The following is a 17,559-nucleotide window of genomic DNA, read 5'->3' as shown; positions in this document are numbered from 1 at the left end:
CTAGGGCCACAACATTCAATTAAATTTTTAAAAAGCCCTGCCCTCATGGAGCTGACATTATAGCGGGAGTGAGCCAGGTAGCAGGATAAACAATGGACTGTCCAGAGTATCTTAGAAGGTTAAGACTGCAAGGAGGAATGGAAAGCATGAGCAGTTACAAGTTAAAACTAAAATCCCGGGGCGCCTGAGTGGCTCAGTCATTAAGCATCTGCCTTCAGCTCAGGTCATGATCCCAGGGTACTTGGATCGAGCCCTGCATTGGGCTCCCTACTCAGTGGGAAGCCTGCTTCTTCCTCTCCCACTCCCCCTGCTTGTGTTCCCTCTCTCACCATGTGTGTGTGTGCGTCTCTCTCTCTGTCAAATAATAAATAAAATCTTTAAAAAAAATAATAAAATTTAAAAAAATAAAATATAACTAACATCCCTACAAGGTTGCCCCATCCCTGAACATGACGCAGCTCCCCCACCACCTCCCTGTCTTCATCTCCAACTGCTATCCCCCCTTTTCTCACTCTGCTTTGGCCACTGGTTTCCTGTTTCTCCAAAATTTCAGGCATGTTCCCACCTCAGGGCCTTTGCACTTGCTCTTCCCTCTGTTTGTAACTCTCTTCCTTTAGATATGAGCCCTCTCTCGCTTCCTTCAGATCTCTGGCCAAATGTCACCTGCTCAGAGGGGCCATTCAATCTAAAATAATCCCTCCTCACTCTCCACTCCCCTTACTCTGCTCTTATGCTTCTTCATAGTACATGCATCACCATCTAAAATATTATAGATTTATCTATATGGTTATTTATTTCTCCCTATCCCGGCTCTAGAATGTCAGCTCCCTGAGGACAAGGGTATCTGTCTGTTTTGTTCACTGTTTTGTCCCTGGCCCCTAGAATAGTTGACATGCATAAAGTATATGGTCGATAAGAATTTGTTGAATAAATGAGTGAATGAACAAGTGGAGATATGCTCCAAGAGAGCTCTTGTTAATTCAGATGAGAGGGGGAGGGATCAGCAGAGTAGGGTGTTGTTTAGGGCTGTTCACAAGGATCTGGCCGCCCCTCTCTCTGTTCAGGTCAAGGTAGGACCACACTTCTCACCCTCTTTGAGGTTAGGCATGCCATGTGACTTGTGCGGACCAAGGAAATGTGACAAAGTAACATTCCAGGGTAGAGCCTTAGGAACGGAGGCAGGATTTGCTGTGCCTCTCCCTTTTCTGTTTCAATGATCATTCCCCACACAGCCTCCATCCTCCTGGGTCCCTGAATGACTACTATGGATAAAGTTCTCCAGCCAACAATGGATATAAAGTACAAGGGAGAAACGAACCTGTGTTGTGTTAAACCACATGGTACCTTGTGTACTTTGACCTCTCTTGACTGATATGGAGTCTCTGGTGCCTTCCACCCCAACCCATACCTCCACCACCACCACCCCCCCAGGAAACTGTCAAGAAAAGACATGGAATCTGCACATAGCTGCTCAGACCCTCCCCCCCACCATTCCTCCCATGAGGAAAAGGGTCCTCCGAAATGGAATACCTCTTGTTCATCTCCCCTTCCTTTTTCTAGCCCTTAAGGAAGGGTGAGTGGATGGGCAAGGGCATAACGTATAAGATGCAGGTAATTCTCCTCGGTCGCTGTAATGACAGCAGCCACTGGCAAGAGGCTGACAGCTTTTAGTCTGGTTCTGGATTTATGACACCCAGGTGAGGAGCCATTCCGCCAAGGGCTCCCACCCCACAGGGATGGTTTATGGCTGAGCGCTGGCCAAAGGTAGAAGTGGTGGAAGCTTCTTCCCCATTCCTTCCCAGAGACGGCCCATAATAGCATTCTTAGAATCTCTTAGAATGCTAAGCTGCTTCTCTAGATTGAATCAGGGAGGGAAATCCTGAGACAAGAATGTCCAGAGGGTCTGGGCTCACCCCCACCTCAGCACTGAGCCCCTTTATTAAGTCAAACACCAGCATCCAATCTTCTGCCTTATGACTGGGAATTCTTGCTACATGGGTCCCTAAACCCCTCCATTAACCCATATTGGTGGACTAGACTCTTCTACAACTCCTTACTGAGCACCTCAGATATGCCTAATAATTTCCATTTGTTCTCCCCAACCCTTGGAAGATGCATTCTTTTTTTTTTAGCATTTTATTTTTAAGTCATCTCTACACCCAACATGGGGCTCAAACTCACAACCCCGCAATCAAGAGTCACATGCTCCACTGAGCGAGCCGGCCAGGAGCCCCAGGAGGGCAGAGTCTTGATTTAGACACTTGACAGATATTTCTTCTGTGCCTACTATGCACTTGGCTATCACAGCAAACAAAGCAATTCCTTCTTACTGAACACCTACTATGCTCCTGGCCATTTGCTTCCATTTGAAGGTGGGATCCATGAAACTTTATGAAGATCTGATTGTTGTTTCAGTCACTTGACAAATATTTATTGTAGCCTCCCTATGCGTCAGGTCTTAGGGTTTAGTAACGAGCAAAGCACAGGAGTCCTCTGTGGTTTCTCATGGATCCCATAGTCTAATAGGGACTCTAAACTCTCCTTGACTAATGAAGATAATGAATCTTAGAGAGATTAAATAACTTCCCCACAGGCATACTGCTAGTAAAGTGCAGGGCCAGGATTCAAATCCGGATATGTATGACCTAGAGCCCTATCACTAACTGAGCATCTACTATGTCAGGCACTGAGCTGGAGATTTTAAGCATAAACATGCTTGACACAGAGGAGGCAAATCAATAGTTTTGCTGAATAAACAAAATGGATGGAATGATGGGTATATAGAGGACAGATGAAGAGATGGCTGGATGATGGATGGAGAGAGGGATGACTGAATACACAGACAGAGATGGATGGATGGAGGGATGGATGCATGGAAGGAGAGATGGAGAGACAGATGATGGATAATGGCTGGCTGAAGAGACAGGTGGATGGAGAGATGTATGGGGGGATAAAGAGATGGAGAGATGGATAGATGATGGATGGATGGGTGGGTGGGTGGGTGGGGAGCTGAGCTATAGATCTGTTACCCACAAGAGTTCCGTGAGGTAGGAGTTATCATCCCATTTTATATATGAAGAAACCACAGCTCAGAATCATGAACTCACTGGTGCCAAAAGTCAAGAACAAGTCATAGAGCAAGATGGGGGAGAGTAGGTTCCAACCTTAGTCTACCAGACTCCCAAAACCCTTTCTAGAGCACTATCATCACAGTTCCCCTTCAGGTCCTATCCTAAGTCTCCTGGCATCTCACTCTAGAGAGCCTTATGCAAGGCTCAGTGGGACTGAGGGACGGGGTGGGGATCAGGGATGAGAGTAATACTTTCAGATGGTAACTTCATGAAAGCACTAGATTGTGGTCCTATTAGCTATAGATAGGTCAGAATGAAGACCAGTTCTATTTGGGTACACATACATGTACACACACTTACAGAAAACACATGGTTCACACAGGAATCTGCTCACATGCATACAAGGTAGGTACATACACCATTCATACATACACACATATGCACACCCTTCTAAAGACACATGTCTACACTTACATGCACACACACACATACATATTAGCACAGACAAAATCATAACTCAGAGACATACTCTTCCACACTTATGCACACTTTCCTCACACACCATATGCTAGACATATTACACGCACACATTTACACAGACTCACACTCCGTGAGAGTGAGGGAGGGGAAAGCGGCTTCCGACTTCAATGAGACCCATCTCTTTTCCCCCTCAGAAGGCAAGAGCAAGAAGGCTGTCACAAATCCCTACATGCACATGCAATCGTGGAACACATGCAAAGCCACAGTCAGGGACACAGAACTGCAGACACACACTTAGACACATCCACATCCAGACACACTCAGGGACACACAATGAGGGACACGTTCATCCTGAGACACACATTCACACACAGGAAGACACACCTGGACCCTCACGTTGGCAAAGCTCCTAAACTTTCTCCCTTGATTCCCACCCAACCCTATTCACACACTGAAACTCATGCCTAAATAAACACACCAGGATATACTTGAATCATATCCCGGGATGTGATAGACACAAAGAAAGACATTGTTTCACACATTAGCTTCAAGTCTGAGAATTTGGACTGAAAGCCCTCACCAGTGCCAAGCCCGATATCATTTCACCCCAGGGGTGGGACAAAGCCTGGGCACAGTGTTTGGCGCCACCAACAACCCCCCCTCCAACTTGCCTTCAACCCTTGGGAGCAAAGACTTCTTTTCCTTTCAGCAAGGAGAAAGAAAGAAGTGGGGGGGGGTGGCCGCTGGGGGCTGAACCGGGGAGCTGGTGAAGTTAGGGAAATACTGGGCAGGAGAGGGAGCTCCATGCATCCCAGTTCCACCTACTGGGAGGAGTCCCACAAACAGACTGAAGAGGGGAAAAGATGGGAGGGGGAGGCCATATCTGGAGGACTCCGAGGTAAGTTTGCAGTGGAGGGTGCCTTCTCCCCTCTCCCCAGGACACCAGGAACACTGTTACTGATCACCACTGAATCTCCCTGCGCCTTCCCCAAAAAAACCTCTGTGGCAAGAGAAGCTGGAGGATGAAGGTGATGGAGGAGGACAGGATGGGCTGAGGGAAGGGGCAATCCTGTGCTTCTGGGGCCTGTGCCAGCCCTTGCCCCTACCCCAGTCTTGAGAGCCATCTGCCTCCTAGAGAGAGTGAGTTCTGGGAATAAATATTCGGCACATGGTGAAGCAGATAACCAGGAAGGAGATGCTGCGGTGGGGGTGGGGGGTGCAGGGGAGAGAAAAAGACAGACTAAAAGAGATACAAAGTCAGAGACAGAGCAAAAGAGATAGAGACAAAGACAGGGAGAGACAGAGAGAAGCAAACCAGAGGAGAAAGAATAGATAGAGACTGAGAGAAAAAGACAGAGAGGGAGACGGGACGACTCAGAAGCAGGCAGCAATCCTGAAGGTGGAGACACTCGGAGACCCCGTGGTTCCCCCATTCAGAGGCAAGGTCCCTCTCAGCCCGCCGAATCTACCCTCCCGCTCCGCCCCACTCGGCCGGACCGGCTCAGTTGCGCAGCCCTTGCCGCCTGTGCGGGGAGCGGAGCGAGCCTAGTACGTTGTTGCCACTCGGACACTGCTCACTAATAATGAGAAGCAGTAATAATAATAACAAGAATAAACGGCGCGGGGTGGGGGGCTCGGGTCCCGGGGCTCCTCCGCATCCAGCCCCCAGCCCCGGGAGGGCGCCCCCAGGCCGGGGGCTCAGGGAAGCTGGGGGGCGAGGGCCCCCGGGGGCTGCGGCGGCGCCGGCGCGGGCACCACGCCCCCCCGGGAGTGCCCCCCGCGCGGCGGCCACTCACGATTTTCTCGGAGGCGCCCGCGCGGGACACGGTGCCGTTGAGCCCCACGAGCGAGGGCAGCGTCTGCGACATCCAGTTGGTGACCATGGCCATGGTGCTCAGCACGGCCCCGATCTTGAGCAGCGGCACCGACATCGCGCCCCCGCCTCATGCCCCGCGGCCGCACGCCGCGCGTCCCTTCTCCGGCCCGCCGCCTGGCGCTCGGTCCCTCGCCACCCAGCCGCCCCGGGGGCGCGAGCGCGAGCTGGGGGCCGGGGCCGGGGCCGGCCGGGGGGCTCGCGGACGCGGGCTGCGGCTCGGCGCGCCTGGCGGGCTCCGCTTATAAAGCGCCGGCTCGGCCCCCCACCCCCTCCCGCGCCTCCGCGCCGGGCACTTCCAGCCGCCGTGACGTCACGGCTCCGGACCGGAGCCCGGCGGGGGCGGGGGGCGCCCAGACTGCCCCCCCTCCCCAGGCCCCGGCGCCGCCCCGCCGGGACCGCCCCCCCGGGTGAAGGCCCCCTGCGGCGGTGTTCCCCACCTGCCCCACCCCCACCGCCGCGGCATTCCCAGCCCCGCCCCCCCAGCGGTGTTCCCCCCCCCCCCCCAGCCCCCGGCACTCCCGGGCCACCCTCCGCGCACAGTCCCTTTCGGAGCCCTCGGCGCTCGACCGCCCCCCCCCCCAACCCCTGGGTTCAGTGGGCAGCTGCCCCACGCGGACCACCCGAAGCTGGCAGGGGCCCGGAGTCGCAAGCCCCCACCCTCCTACGGTTAGAACACCGACCCGGCTCTCTGGAATCCGGGAGCGCAGGCGTCGGGGGCCGTGGGGGCGAGACCCGTGCGCGCCCCTGAACCGGGCAGCACAGGGTCTCCTTTCCCTAGGGGAAGGGGCTTCCCCTGTACCACTCTGGGAACCCCTCGGTGGATTCGGGACCAGGGAAGCCCAGAGTGGTAGGTCTAGAGCCAGTAGACGCGACCGCTTGGATGACGGTGCGGCAGTGGGGGGTCACCCGGGCAGCCGGGAGGATCTCCCACTACACCGAGGGGTGCATCGTAATCCGGGGCGGCTGAGACGGAGGAGCCAGCCTTTTGCAGACTAGTCCCAGGCGGGTCTCCACTCACAACTGGAACTTGGGGTGGGGGCGGGAAACTGACACTTGGAACCTTCCTCCGGTCCCCAGGGCTCGGGGGTCCGCCCCTTCCACTCGGAGGGAGTGCAGAGCGGTCCCCCACCCACCCACGCACCAGCCGGCGGCGGGGGCGGCAAGGAGGCCGGGAGCAGCACCCGGCGGTTTTTAATTTCCTCTGTTTTCCCTGCACTCACGCCCCCTCCCGGCGTCCCCGCATCACCTCGCGCTGCCGCCCCGGCCGCCGCCGCCGCCGCCGTCGCCCGCAGCCCGCGGCCGCCGCCGTCTGGAGGCGGCGATGACTCAGGCCTTTCCGGGCCGTGGCCGCTAGCCGAGGGCTAGCCGAGGGAGAAGCACTGAACACGGCGGTAGGGGTCTTGAACTGCCCTTTTTTCTGAGCTTAACTCCGAGGCAGGTGCTGAGCCCTGGTGACCCCCAGCAAAGACCCCTCCGCCTCAGTTTCCTCATCTGCAATGTGGGTGGTTGTGAGGACCCATGTACCTAATATATGTAAAGGGCTCAGCTGTCCTGAGAATCAAATTAAAGATTTACTGAACATCTACTATGTGCAAGGAACTGCGAACAACAGATAAAAATGCCTTTGTGGAGCTGAACACTGTATGGGGCAAGGTAGATAAGAGGTAGAAGGGGGAGGAGGAAGAAAAAGTAAAATAGGTAGGCTAAGGGGAGGAAGGGGCATCCAGACAAAACAGGAGAGTAAACTTTAGTCAGGATGGTTGGAGAGTGATATTTGGGCAAAGACCTGAAAAACTTAAGGGAGGAAGTCATTTGGGTATCTGAGGGAAGAGTTACAAAGAGAACAGCAAGTGCAAAAGCCCTGAGGCACTAAGATAACTTCAAGGAAAGGCCAGTGTGATTGGAGCAGAGTGAGCTGGGAGAGCATGTGTGTGTGTCTAGCAGAGTGGGTGCTGTGCTTGTAAAGTACTTTGCAGTGTGTCTGGGCCGTGCTAAGCATTTAATAAGTAGCAGCTGCCTTTGTTATTATTTGCAACTGATGATAAACTTTAAAAAATGAAATGTGTCCTACCTCCTTGCACTACAGCTTGCATTTACAAGTGCTGAACACTTAGCAAATGTGCTGGCTGAGCCCCAGTTGCAACCTCCTGGGAAAAGTACAGCAACATCCCTATTTGCATCCCTATTTGCAGGTGCAACTGGGCTTGAAGAGAGGGGACCAACTTGAGGCAACCCAGCAGGTAAACAGGGGCTCAAGATTTTAACCCAGGCCTGTCTGATTTCAGACTCCAAAACCACTGGGCTCCAAGGTCTCCCCACCTAGAGAATTTGGAACCCACTGACATTCTCTCACTCACCATTGGTGCTGTGGGAACATGTCCTATAGCTCTTCCCGTCAGGCTCTTCCAGGGAGTGGTCTACCCTCACAGCTGCTTTTGCTGTCTCTACTGCCTCACCTCCTGCCTCCTGAATGCTCCCAGACTCCTCTCACCAAAGGCAGTAGCGAACTTCCAACCTGCCCATCCCACAGCCTCACATGAGCCCTTATGTAGTTATCCCATAGGTTAGTCTTCATGGATCATTCCCTCTTCCTTTTTTCTTTCTTTCTTTTTTTTCTTTTAAGATTTTTATTTATTTATTTGACAGAGGGAGAGAGATCACAAGTAGGCAGAGCAGCAGGCAGAGAGAGGAGGGGAAGCAGGCTCCCCGCCGAGCAGAAAGCCAGATGTGGGGCTTGATCCCAGGACACTGAGATCATGACCCGGGCTGAAGGCAGAGGCTTAACCCACTGAGCCACCCAGGCACCCCTCATTCCCTCTTTCTTGAAAGTAATTTCTCTTTTGACTTCACAAACACCTTATCATTTCCTAGTTCCACTCTCCCCTCTCTGGCTGCATCATCATCTCTCCTGTCTTTTCCCTAAATGTCTATGTCTCCCAGGGTTTTGTCCTGGGTCCCCACTCATCTCATTCTGTGTAGTGTGCCTGGACCATCACACCCACTTCCAAAGTTTTGGTTCTGTCTGGCACACTCCCACCTCAGGACCTTTGTACTTGCTGTGCATTGCTGTCCACTCTACCCAGAACACTTTTTTTTAAAGATTTAATTAATTTACTTGAGAGAGAGCATGCATGCGAGTGGGGAGGGGGCTGCAGAGGGAGAGAGAGAGAGAATCCTCAAGCCACCTCCCCACAGAACTCAGAGACTGACACAGGGCTACAGCCAAGCACCCTGCAATCATGCCCTGAGCCAAAACCAAGAGCCAGATGCTTAACTGACTGAGCCACCCAGGTGCCCCCCAGAACTATTACCACAGATACACATTTAGCTGTTCCTTTATTTATATCTCTGCTTTATCATTGTGTAGGTCAGAGGCATGCCCTACCTTTCTCCAGAAAACTACATTTCCCAGGTTTCCTTACACACTGGCTTCCTGTTAGGCTTATCCAATGGGAGGCACTGGAAGGAGACTGGAGTGTGGAAGGAAGGGAGAATCCAGGGTATTTCTCCCTGCTCAGTCTGCTTGGGGTTGTGGTGCTTTCCAGTGGTGGCTACATCCCCCACCATGGTCCCAGCTCCCACAGAAGAGCCCCCTTCTCATCACAACACCCATCTGTAAGGTCCCTCAAGCAGTTCTGTACTCTGGTCTGTTGATGGACTCCCTGATCAACACCATCAGTTTGGCTTCTCAACTCTTCCATCTTACACTTAACCAATTCCCTGTATTAAATTCCCTCTCCTTGAAACACCTAGAGTGGTTTGTTTCCCCAGCTGAAGTCTGAGTGATATGGCCATCATGTCTGAAGGACCTTCCCTGACCACTTCATTGACGATAACAGCCCCCACCACACTCTGTCCCTTACTCTTCTTTATTTTCTTACACAGCATTTATCCCCATGTGACATGATTTTTATTTGTTTATGGTCTGTCTCCTCCACCAGACTTTCAATTTCACAAGGGTACCTACATAGCCATATTTTTCACAACTGAAACCCCAGGGCTTAGAATAGTGCTTGGCACATAGTAGGTGCTCAAAAAAAGTGTTGTTGATTGACTGACTAAATGAATCTATAGCTAAGGCTCCCAAAGGTATATCTACAGCTCAGATCTTCAGCTGGAGTTCAGACCCTATGCCCATCTGCTTCTTGAACATTCTCACCTGTGTTTCACAGGACCATAACACATGACACCCACCAGAACAACCTCAGTCAGAAAGAGGGGCAGTGCTGCTGATGATGTAGAGATATGGGAACCTGTTGTTACGGAGAATATAAAATGTTGCAACCACTTTGAGAAACAATCTAGCCCTTTCCTAAACAGTTAAACAGGGGCGCCTGGGGGGCTCAGTCAGTTGAGCATTGGACTCTTGGTTTTGGGTCAAGTCATGGTCTCAGGGTCATGAGCTCAGCGTGGAGTCCGCTTGAGATTCTTTCCCTCTTTCCTTCTTCCTCCTCCCTCCCCCACCAAGCCCCTGCTTGCACTCTCTAATATAAATAAATAAATCATCTTTTTTTTAAAAGAAAGTTAAACAGAAATTTACCACAAGACCCAACAATACCATATACCTGAGAGAAATAAGTCCATTCCAAGATTTGTATGTGTATATTCGTGCCAACATTTTTCATCATGAAGGAGACCATCCAAACGCCCATCAAGTAGCAAATGGATAAACAAACTGTGGTACATCCATACAGGAAACGTCACTCAGCAATAAAAAGAAACAAAGAACAAACATGTGCTACAACATGGACAAATCTTGAGAGTATTTCACCAAGTGAAAGAAACCAAATACAAAAGGCCACATTTTGGGGCACCTGGGTGGCTCAGTCAGTTAAGGATCTACCTTCAGCTCAGGTCATGATCCCAGGGTCCTGGGTTCAAGCCCCACATTGGGCTCCCTGCTCAGGGGGGAGTCTGTTTCTCCCTCTCCCTCACCCTCTGCCCCTCCTCTGGCTCCTGCACGCTCTCTCTCTCTCTCAAATAAATAAAATTAAAAAAAAAAAAAAAAAAAAGGTTGGGGCACCTGGGTGGGTCAGTGGGTTAAAGCCTCTGGCTTTGGCTTGGGTCATGATCCCAGGGTCCTGGGATCAAGCCCATGTCGGGCTCTCTGCTCAGCAGGGAGCCTGCTTCCCCCTCTTTCTCTGCCTGCCTCTCTGCCTACTTATGATCTCTCTCTCTCTCTCTCTCTCTCTCTCTCTCTGTGAAATAAATAAAATCTTAAAAAAAAAAAAGGCCACATTTTGTATGATTCCATCTACACAAAGTGTCCAGAAAAGGCAAACCAATAGAGATAGAAATTAGATTAGTGATTGCCTGGAACTAAGGGTGGGTGTGGGGATGGACTGCAAATGGGTATGAGGGATCTTCTGGGAGTGATGGAATGTCCTAAAACTGGACTGGGGTGATATTTGAACAACTCTGAAAATTTACTAAAAAGTCACTGAATTGCACACTTAAACAGGTAGATTTTATGGCATGTAAATTACACCTCCACAAAACTGTTCAGGGGGAGCATTCTTAAATTGTCCCTTTGAGCCCCCTCCCCTGATGTGCCCTGCAATTGCACTGATGTGAGGAGTCCTTAAATTTTGTGCCCGTTTCCTTGCTTGCTCCCCCATGGTCCTGGCCCAGAGGTAACCTCAGTTAGAAACTATGGACGGTGCCCCCATATCCTTCCTTCTCCTTCCCTACTCCATTCAAACCAATGCTCACTGATCTTGATGCAGAAATGTCTCCAGAAACTATCCTTCCTCCCTCTCTCTCTCTCTCTCCTTTTCTCTTTCTCTCTCTCTCTATATATAAGATTTATTTTTTTATTTTACAGAGGTGGGGAGGGGAATAGGGTGAGAAAGTCTTAAGCAGACTCCATGCTGAGCTTGGAGCCCGACACAGGGCTTGATCTCACAATCCTGAGATCACATACTGAGACGAAACCGAATGTGATGCTTAACCGACTGCGCCCTCCCAAGGCACCCCTGATATTTATTTATTTAAGTCATCTCTACACCCAATGTGGGGCTCAAACTCATGACCCTGAGATCAAGAGTCACACGCTCCTCCAACTGAGCCAGACAGGCACCCCAAGAATGTATCCCTTCTTCCCCATCACCACCATCACTCTAAGCACTGTGGTGGGGAGTGCCTTAGGTTGAATGTTTGTGGCCCACCCCCCCAATTCCTATGTTGAGACCTAATCTCCATAATGTGATGGTATTTGGAGATGAGGCCTTTGGGAGGTGATTAGGTCATGACGGTGGCTGAACGGATTAGTGTCCTTAAGAAAGAGAGCTCCAGAGAGCTCTGTCTCCTTTCCACCATATAAGAAAACAGAGAGAAAACACCCAATCTGCCAGCACTTTGATCTTGGACTTCCCAGCCTCCAGAACTGTGGGAAATACATCTTTGTTGTTTATGAGTCACTCAATCCATGGTATTCTGTTAGAGCAAACTGAACGCACCAGGACCAGGAGCCACGTCAAGAAATGTTTCTCCCCTGACCTGAAAATTCTCCAGAGGGAACAAGTTGACAACTGTCGGAAATAATAACCATGGTTGCTAAGGTTTACGGAGTACGAATCCCATGCTAGGTATCATGGGCAGCAATGTACACGCAATAACTCACTTCGCCCTCAGAGGTACATAGGACTACAATTCCTATTTTTAAAATGAGGAAACAGGGACGCCTGGGTGGTTCAGTCATTAACCAGCTGCCTTCGGCTCAGGGCATGGTCCCAGGGTCCTAAGATTGAACCCCGCATCAGGCTCCCTGCTCGGTGGGAAGCCTGTTTCTCCCTCTGCCTGCTCCCCCTGCTTGTATTCCCCCTCTCACTGTCTCTCTCTCTATGTCAAATAAATAAAATAAAACCTTAAAAATAATAAAATAAAATGAGGAAACAGAGGCACACAGATGCTAAGAGATTTCCTGAAGCCACCCAGGACATGATCCCAGACGGTCAGGCTCCCAAGTCTACATGACGCTTGGTCAACTAGGTCTATTCACAGGGGAAAGAAAAAATGTTGATCCCTACCTCATATCCTATGCAAAGATCAATTCCAAATGGATTGTGTATCTAAAAGTGAAAGTCAAACAATAAATCTTTTAGAAGAAAATACAGAAGAACATCTTCATTACTCTGAGGATAGGCAAAGATTTCTAAAACCGGACACTAACAAGCACTAACCTTAAAAGGGGACAAATATTATCTGAACTACATTAAAATTAAGAAGTCCTATTGATCAAAGACTCCATTAAGAGAATGAAAAGACAAGCCACAGAGTGGGAGAAGATGTCTGCAATCCTTACGTCCGACAGAGACTCATATCTTATTTAATCTCTATGAGGTCTGTATAGATAAATACAGATCCATATCTAAAATCTGGATACACAGGGACACATAGATTCCTACAAATCAGTAAGAAAAAGGTAGGCAGCGGAATAGAGCATTTCACAAAAGGGAACACTGAGTGGTCCATAAACATGTGAAAAGGTATTTAATATTAATCATCAGGAAATGTAAATCAAATCCAAAACATGTTACCGCTCCACAACCACCGGAACAGCTAAAGGAGAAAGGAAAGACACCACCGAGTGCTTGGGACGATGCGAAACAGCTGGATCGCTCAAATCCTAAGAGTAAATGGAAAGACTGAAGAGTCTTTGAGACTTTGGAGGAATGGCAGCATTTCCTAAAGCTCCATATATTCCTCCCTATAGCTCGGCATTCTGCTCCTTGATGTATACAGTGGAGTCTCATTATTTGCGGATTCCCTACTGGCAGACTCACCAACGTGCTATGATTTATGTGTAACCCCAAAATCAACACTCATGGGGATTTTGTGGTCATTCATGGACATGCATACCCGGGCACCAAAAAAAAAAAAAATAAATAAAGTCACCAACCTGCAGGCTCCCAACTAAAGTCCAACACAGCCATACTCTGCCTTCTTGCTTCAGCTCTTAAAACTGCAAACAAGCATTTTTTAAAAAAGATTTTATTTATTTATTTGACAGACAGAGATCACAAGTAGGCAGAGAGGCAGGCAGAGAGAGAGGAGGAAGCAGGCTCCTCACTAGGCAGAGAGCCTGATGTGGGGCTCGATCCCAGAACCCTGGGATCATGACCTGAGCCGAAGGCAGAGGCTTTAACCCACTGAACCACCCAGGCACCCCAACAAGCATTTTTTTCACTGATTATTTGGTGCCAAGGTTTTCACTTTTTTGGTGTACTTTTCATTATCATTGGTGATTTCACTATTTTTTTAAGATTTTTATTTATTTAGGGGCGCCTGGGTGGCTCAGTGGGTTGGGCCGCTGCCTTCGGCTCAGGTCATGATCCCAGGTCCTGGATTCAGGCCCCACATCGGGCTTTCTGCTCGACGGGGAGCCTGCTTCCTCCTCTCTCTCTGCCTGCCTCTCTGCCTACTTGTGATTTCTCTCTGTCAAATAAATAAATAAAATCTTTAAAAAAAAAAAAAAAGATTTTTATTTATTTATTTGAGAGAGAGAGGGAGAGAGCATGAGAGCGGGGAGGGTAGAAGGGAGAAGCAGACTCCCTGCTGTGCAGAGAGCCCCATGGGGACTTGATCCTGGGACTCCAGAATCATGACCTGAGCCAAAGGCAGTCGCTTAACCAACTGGGCCACCCAGGTGCCCAGTGACTTCACTCTTTTAAGTGGCCACCAAGCAGAGTGCTAACTGCTCTGTCGTGTTACAAAGTGCACACAGGCTGTGACATGTCTTTGGAGAAAACACATCTTGTCGATAAGCTTCATTCAGGCTTGAGTTATAATGCCTTTGGCCATGAGTCTGATGTTAATCAACCAACAGTACATATTAAATAAGGTGTTTTTTAAGCAGAAACATACATAAAACTAGGTGGCATCCTATTTGGTCAACAAAAAATGCAACCAGAGGTTTACAGAACTCTAACCCTGCTTCGATCCCACGCCGTCAGTTGGTACTCACGAAAACCCAACAGAAATGCAAACAGGCATTTGCTGAAGACGGAGTGTCAGAATATTTATACCAGCACTGTCTGTATCAGCCGCAAACTTTACCAACCCAAATGCCCAGAAAGAGTAGAACGAATATATCACGGTAGAGTCACACAATGGAATGCCATAAAGTGGTGACAACAGGCAAAGACCACAAAACGGTAATATGGAGGCATCTTACAAACATGTTAAGTGAGACCAGCTGGGTCCCCAAAACAACATACCTCCTGACTTCACGAAGTTACAAAGCTGGCCCAACCCGTGCATGATGAGAGATGTTAGCTTAGAGCTAACTCGTGGGGAGCAGGTGGTAACTAGAGGGGGCACGAGGGGGCCTTCTGGATATTTGAAAAATTCTGTTTCTTTACCGGGGACTGGTAACACCATGTCACTTCAAGACAATTTCTCAAGCTGCACCTTTATGATCTGCACACTTCTCGGTAGATAGGTTTCACGTCAAGAAGAAAATTGACTCGATATATGAATTCAGGTGTAAGTTCCTTCCCTGTTTGATGTGCAGCAGGTAAAAACGATGGAACTTTCCGGTAGAAAAGCTAAGAAACACAAACCCAAAAGAAAACAAAAACAAAACACAAAGCAAGCGAAACTAAGTGTCCTCTGCAAGAAGCCCTGTGGCCTCCTTTATTCACACATAAGGAAGACATGAATTCATGTCCACACACACACACACACACACACACACACACACATACACACACACACAACTTCGCGCGCCTCAGAACACAAATGGCGTTACCCTCCTGGCCCGTGTCTGCTTTCCACGTTTTGCTTGACGACAGCAAGTGTTTGGAACTGGTGTTGAAACTTGTCTCGCTTTTGTCTCCCTGAAAGTCTCAGAGCCCCACACCCCTCCCATCATCTCTGCTTTCCTGCCTGGTTCAGAATTCCAGGGGGAGGCTGGGAAAGAGACAGTTGTCCTTGTTAAGGATCCCAGGCAGAGGTTCGAACAGAGACGTTCGCTCCTTCCATGCCCCAAATGTTAGTCCTGCTAGGCCACTGGCTGCCACCAATTTGCCCCAGGACTGCCAGCTCCTGTGGTAATCCTGTCTTTTTGCCTTCACTCTCCCAACTGCAATGTCTTTCCATGTTATAGCCAGAGGCTCTGGCCCTCACCCAAATCCAACCAGGTCTCATTCTGGGCTTTAAAATCTCTTACTTAGGGGCACTTGGGTGACTCAGTAGGTTAAGCGTCCAACTCTTGATTTTGGCTCAGGTCATGATCTCAGGGTGGTGAGATCAAGCCCCCTGACCGTGCTCACAGTGGAGCCTGCTTAAGATTCTTTCGGGCGCCTGGGTGGCTCAGTGGGTTAGGCCTCTGCCTTCAGCTCAAGTCTTGATCTCAGGGTCCTGGGATTGAGCCCCGCGATGGGCTCTCTGCTTGGGGGAGAGCCTGCTTCCCCATCTCTCTCTGCCTGCCTACTGACTGACTACTTGTGATCTCTGCAAATAAATAAATAAAATCTTAAAAAAAAAAAAAAAGATTCTCTCTCTCCCTCTCCTTCTGCCCTTACCCGTGCACTCTCTCGCCTTTTCCTTAAGCAACAAAGAAACAAACAACCTGCTTTAAAAATGGACAGGAGACTTGACGTATTTCGGAAGAAGACACACAAGCAACAATAAACACGTAAGAAGCCCCGCATCACCATCTCTTCGCGAAGCGCAAATCAAAACCACAGCGAGAGATGACGTCACACCCGTGGGCTCAAGTCAAAAAGCCAAGGAGTAACAACACTGCCAGCAAGACGCAGAGAAGTGGAGCCCACGGGCACAGGTGGTGGGAGTGTGATCTGGTGCGGCCGCTGTGGGGAACAGCCGGGCGGGAACCCCACTTCTGGGCACAGGCCCAAAAGAGCTGGACGCCAGGTCTCGAAGAGCCATTCCCGCCTCCTGTCCACAGCGGCGTTATTCACAATAGCTCCACATTCTGCTTATCCCTTCATCCTTCAGTGGACATCTGGGTTGCTTCCGCCTTTTAGCTATTGTGTGCGGCGGGGAGAGTGGGCACAAGCACTGGGAGCGGCAGGCAGGGGGAGAAGCAGGCTCCCCGCTGAGCAAGGAGCCTAATGTGGGGCTCGATCCCAGGACGCTGGGATCACGCCTGGAACAGGAGGCAGACGCTTAAAGGACTGAGCCACCCAGGAGCCCCAGCGAATTGTACATTTAAAAATGGCTAAGATGGTAGATTTTGTTACATGTATTTTGCCACAATTTTAAAAAATCTTCTTTTTTGTTTTAAAGAGTTTATTTATTTATTTATTTGACAGACAGAGATCACAAGTAGGCAGAGAGGCAGACAGAGAGGGAGGAGGAAGCAGGCTCCCTGCCGAGCAGAGAGCCCAATGTGGGGCTAGATCCCAGGACCCTGACATCATGACCTGAGCCAAAGGCAGAGGCTTAACCCACTGAGCCACCCAGGCGCCCCCGTCTTCTCGTCTATTAAGCAGGGCTGAGATGCGAGCTGTCCAGGATGTCCAGAGCTATGTGTAAGTGAGAGTAAACAGGCTCGGAGAAAGCCTATGGGGGCTCCCAGAAGCAATGGACACAGACTTCATAGACTCTATTCTGACTCCTCTCTGTTCTTCCTGGTTTCTCCTTGGTTTGTGGCTGAGCCCTAGAAGGATGAAGCTCGCTGTGAGATGCACGGGCCTTCCACACAGCACAAAGACATATCCGTGTTCTCAGGCGAGAGTTCCCGAAAACTGGGTAACAAGCTCTCCCACTCCTGTCACAACCCCCTTCTTCCCAGCACAGCCAGACTCAGCTTCGGAGAAGTGCAATCTACCATCCCACCCCCTGAGGGCTCACGTCGTCACCCAGACCTTGGTGTCTGGTGTGAGGCTCAAAATGCAGAAGATTCCCAATGAGCACTTTCTAAATAAGTGAAAACAGCAAGTTACTGCCTCCCGGGTGCTGATGCTGAGTTCTGGGGACAAAAGTCATTGCCCAGACCAGTTGCCAGGCTCGTGAGAAACCCATCCACATGCACGTGCTCAAACCATATGAAGATAGTCACTGTGGACACCTATCCACGTACGTGATTATGGCACACACATGCCCCTGTGCCCAGCTCAGTCAATGCCAAGTACGGGGTTCTGAAACATACGCACACCCCCGTGG

General features: G+C 50.1%; 1 protein-coding gene across 4 annotated transcripts in view; it reads right to left on the bottom strand.

The window, feature by feature from the left end:
• LOC111162470 (olfactomedin 2) overlaps nt 1-17,559 on the bottom strand; it is a 58,991-nt gene that overhangs the window by 37,278 nt on the left and 4,154 nt on the right. For 2 of the 4 annotated variants that reach the window (XM_022526913.1, XM_022526914.1), the window contains exon 1: nt 5,378-5,482. The exons of 1 other annotated variant lie outside the window; for it this stretch is intronic. In XM_022526913.1, the coding sequence (XP_022382621.1) occupies nt 5,378-5,482 (105 nt within the window). Of the gene's footprint in view, nt 1-5,347; nt 5,483-17,559 lie in introns of those variants that run through there. One more of the 4 variants, XM_022526912.1, reaches the window with a different exon arrangement.

Source organism: Enhydra lutris, unplaced genomic scaffold, assembly GCF_002288905.1.
Source record: "Enhydra lutris kenyoni isolate GAN:26980312 unplaced genomic scaffold, ASM228890v2 scaffoldscaffold92, whole genome shotgun sequence".
NCBI lineage: Eukaryota > Metazoa > Chordata > Mammalia > Carnivora > Mustelidae > Enhydra > Enhydra lutris.
This window is presented reverse-complemented; position numbering and strand designations above follow the sequence as displayed.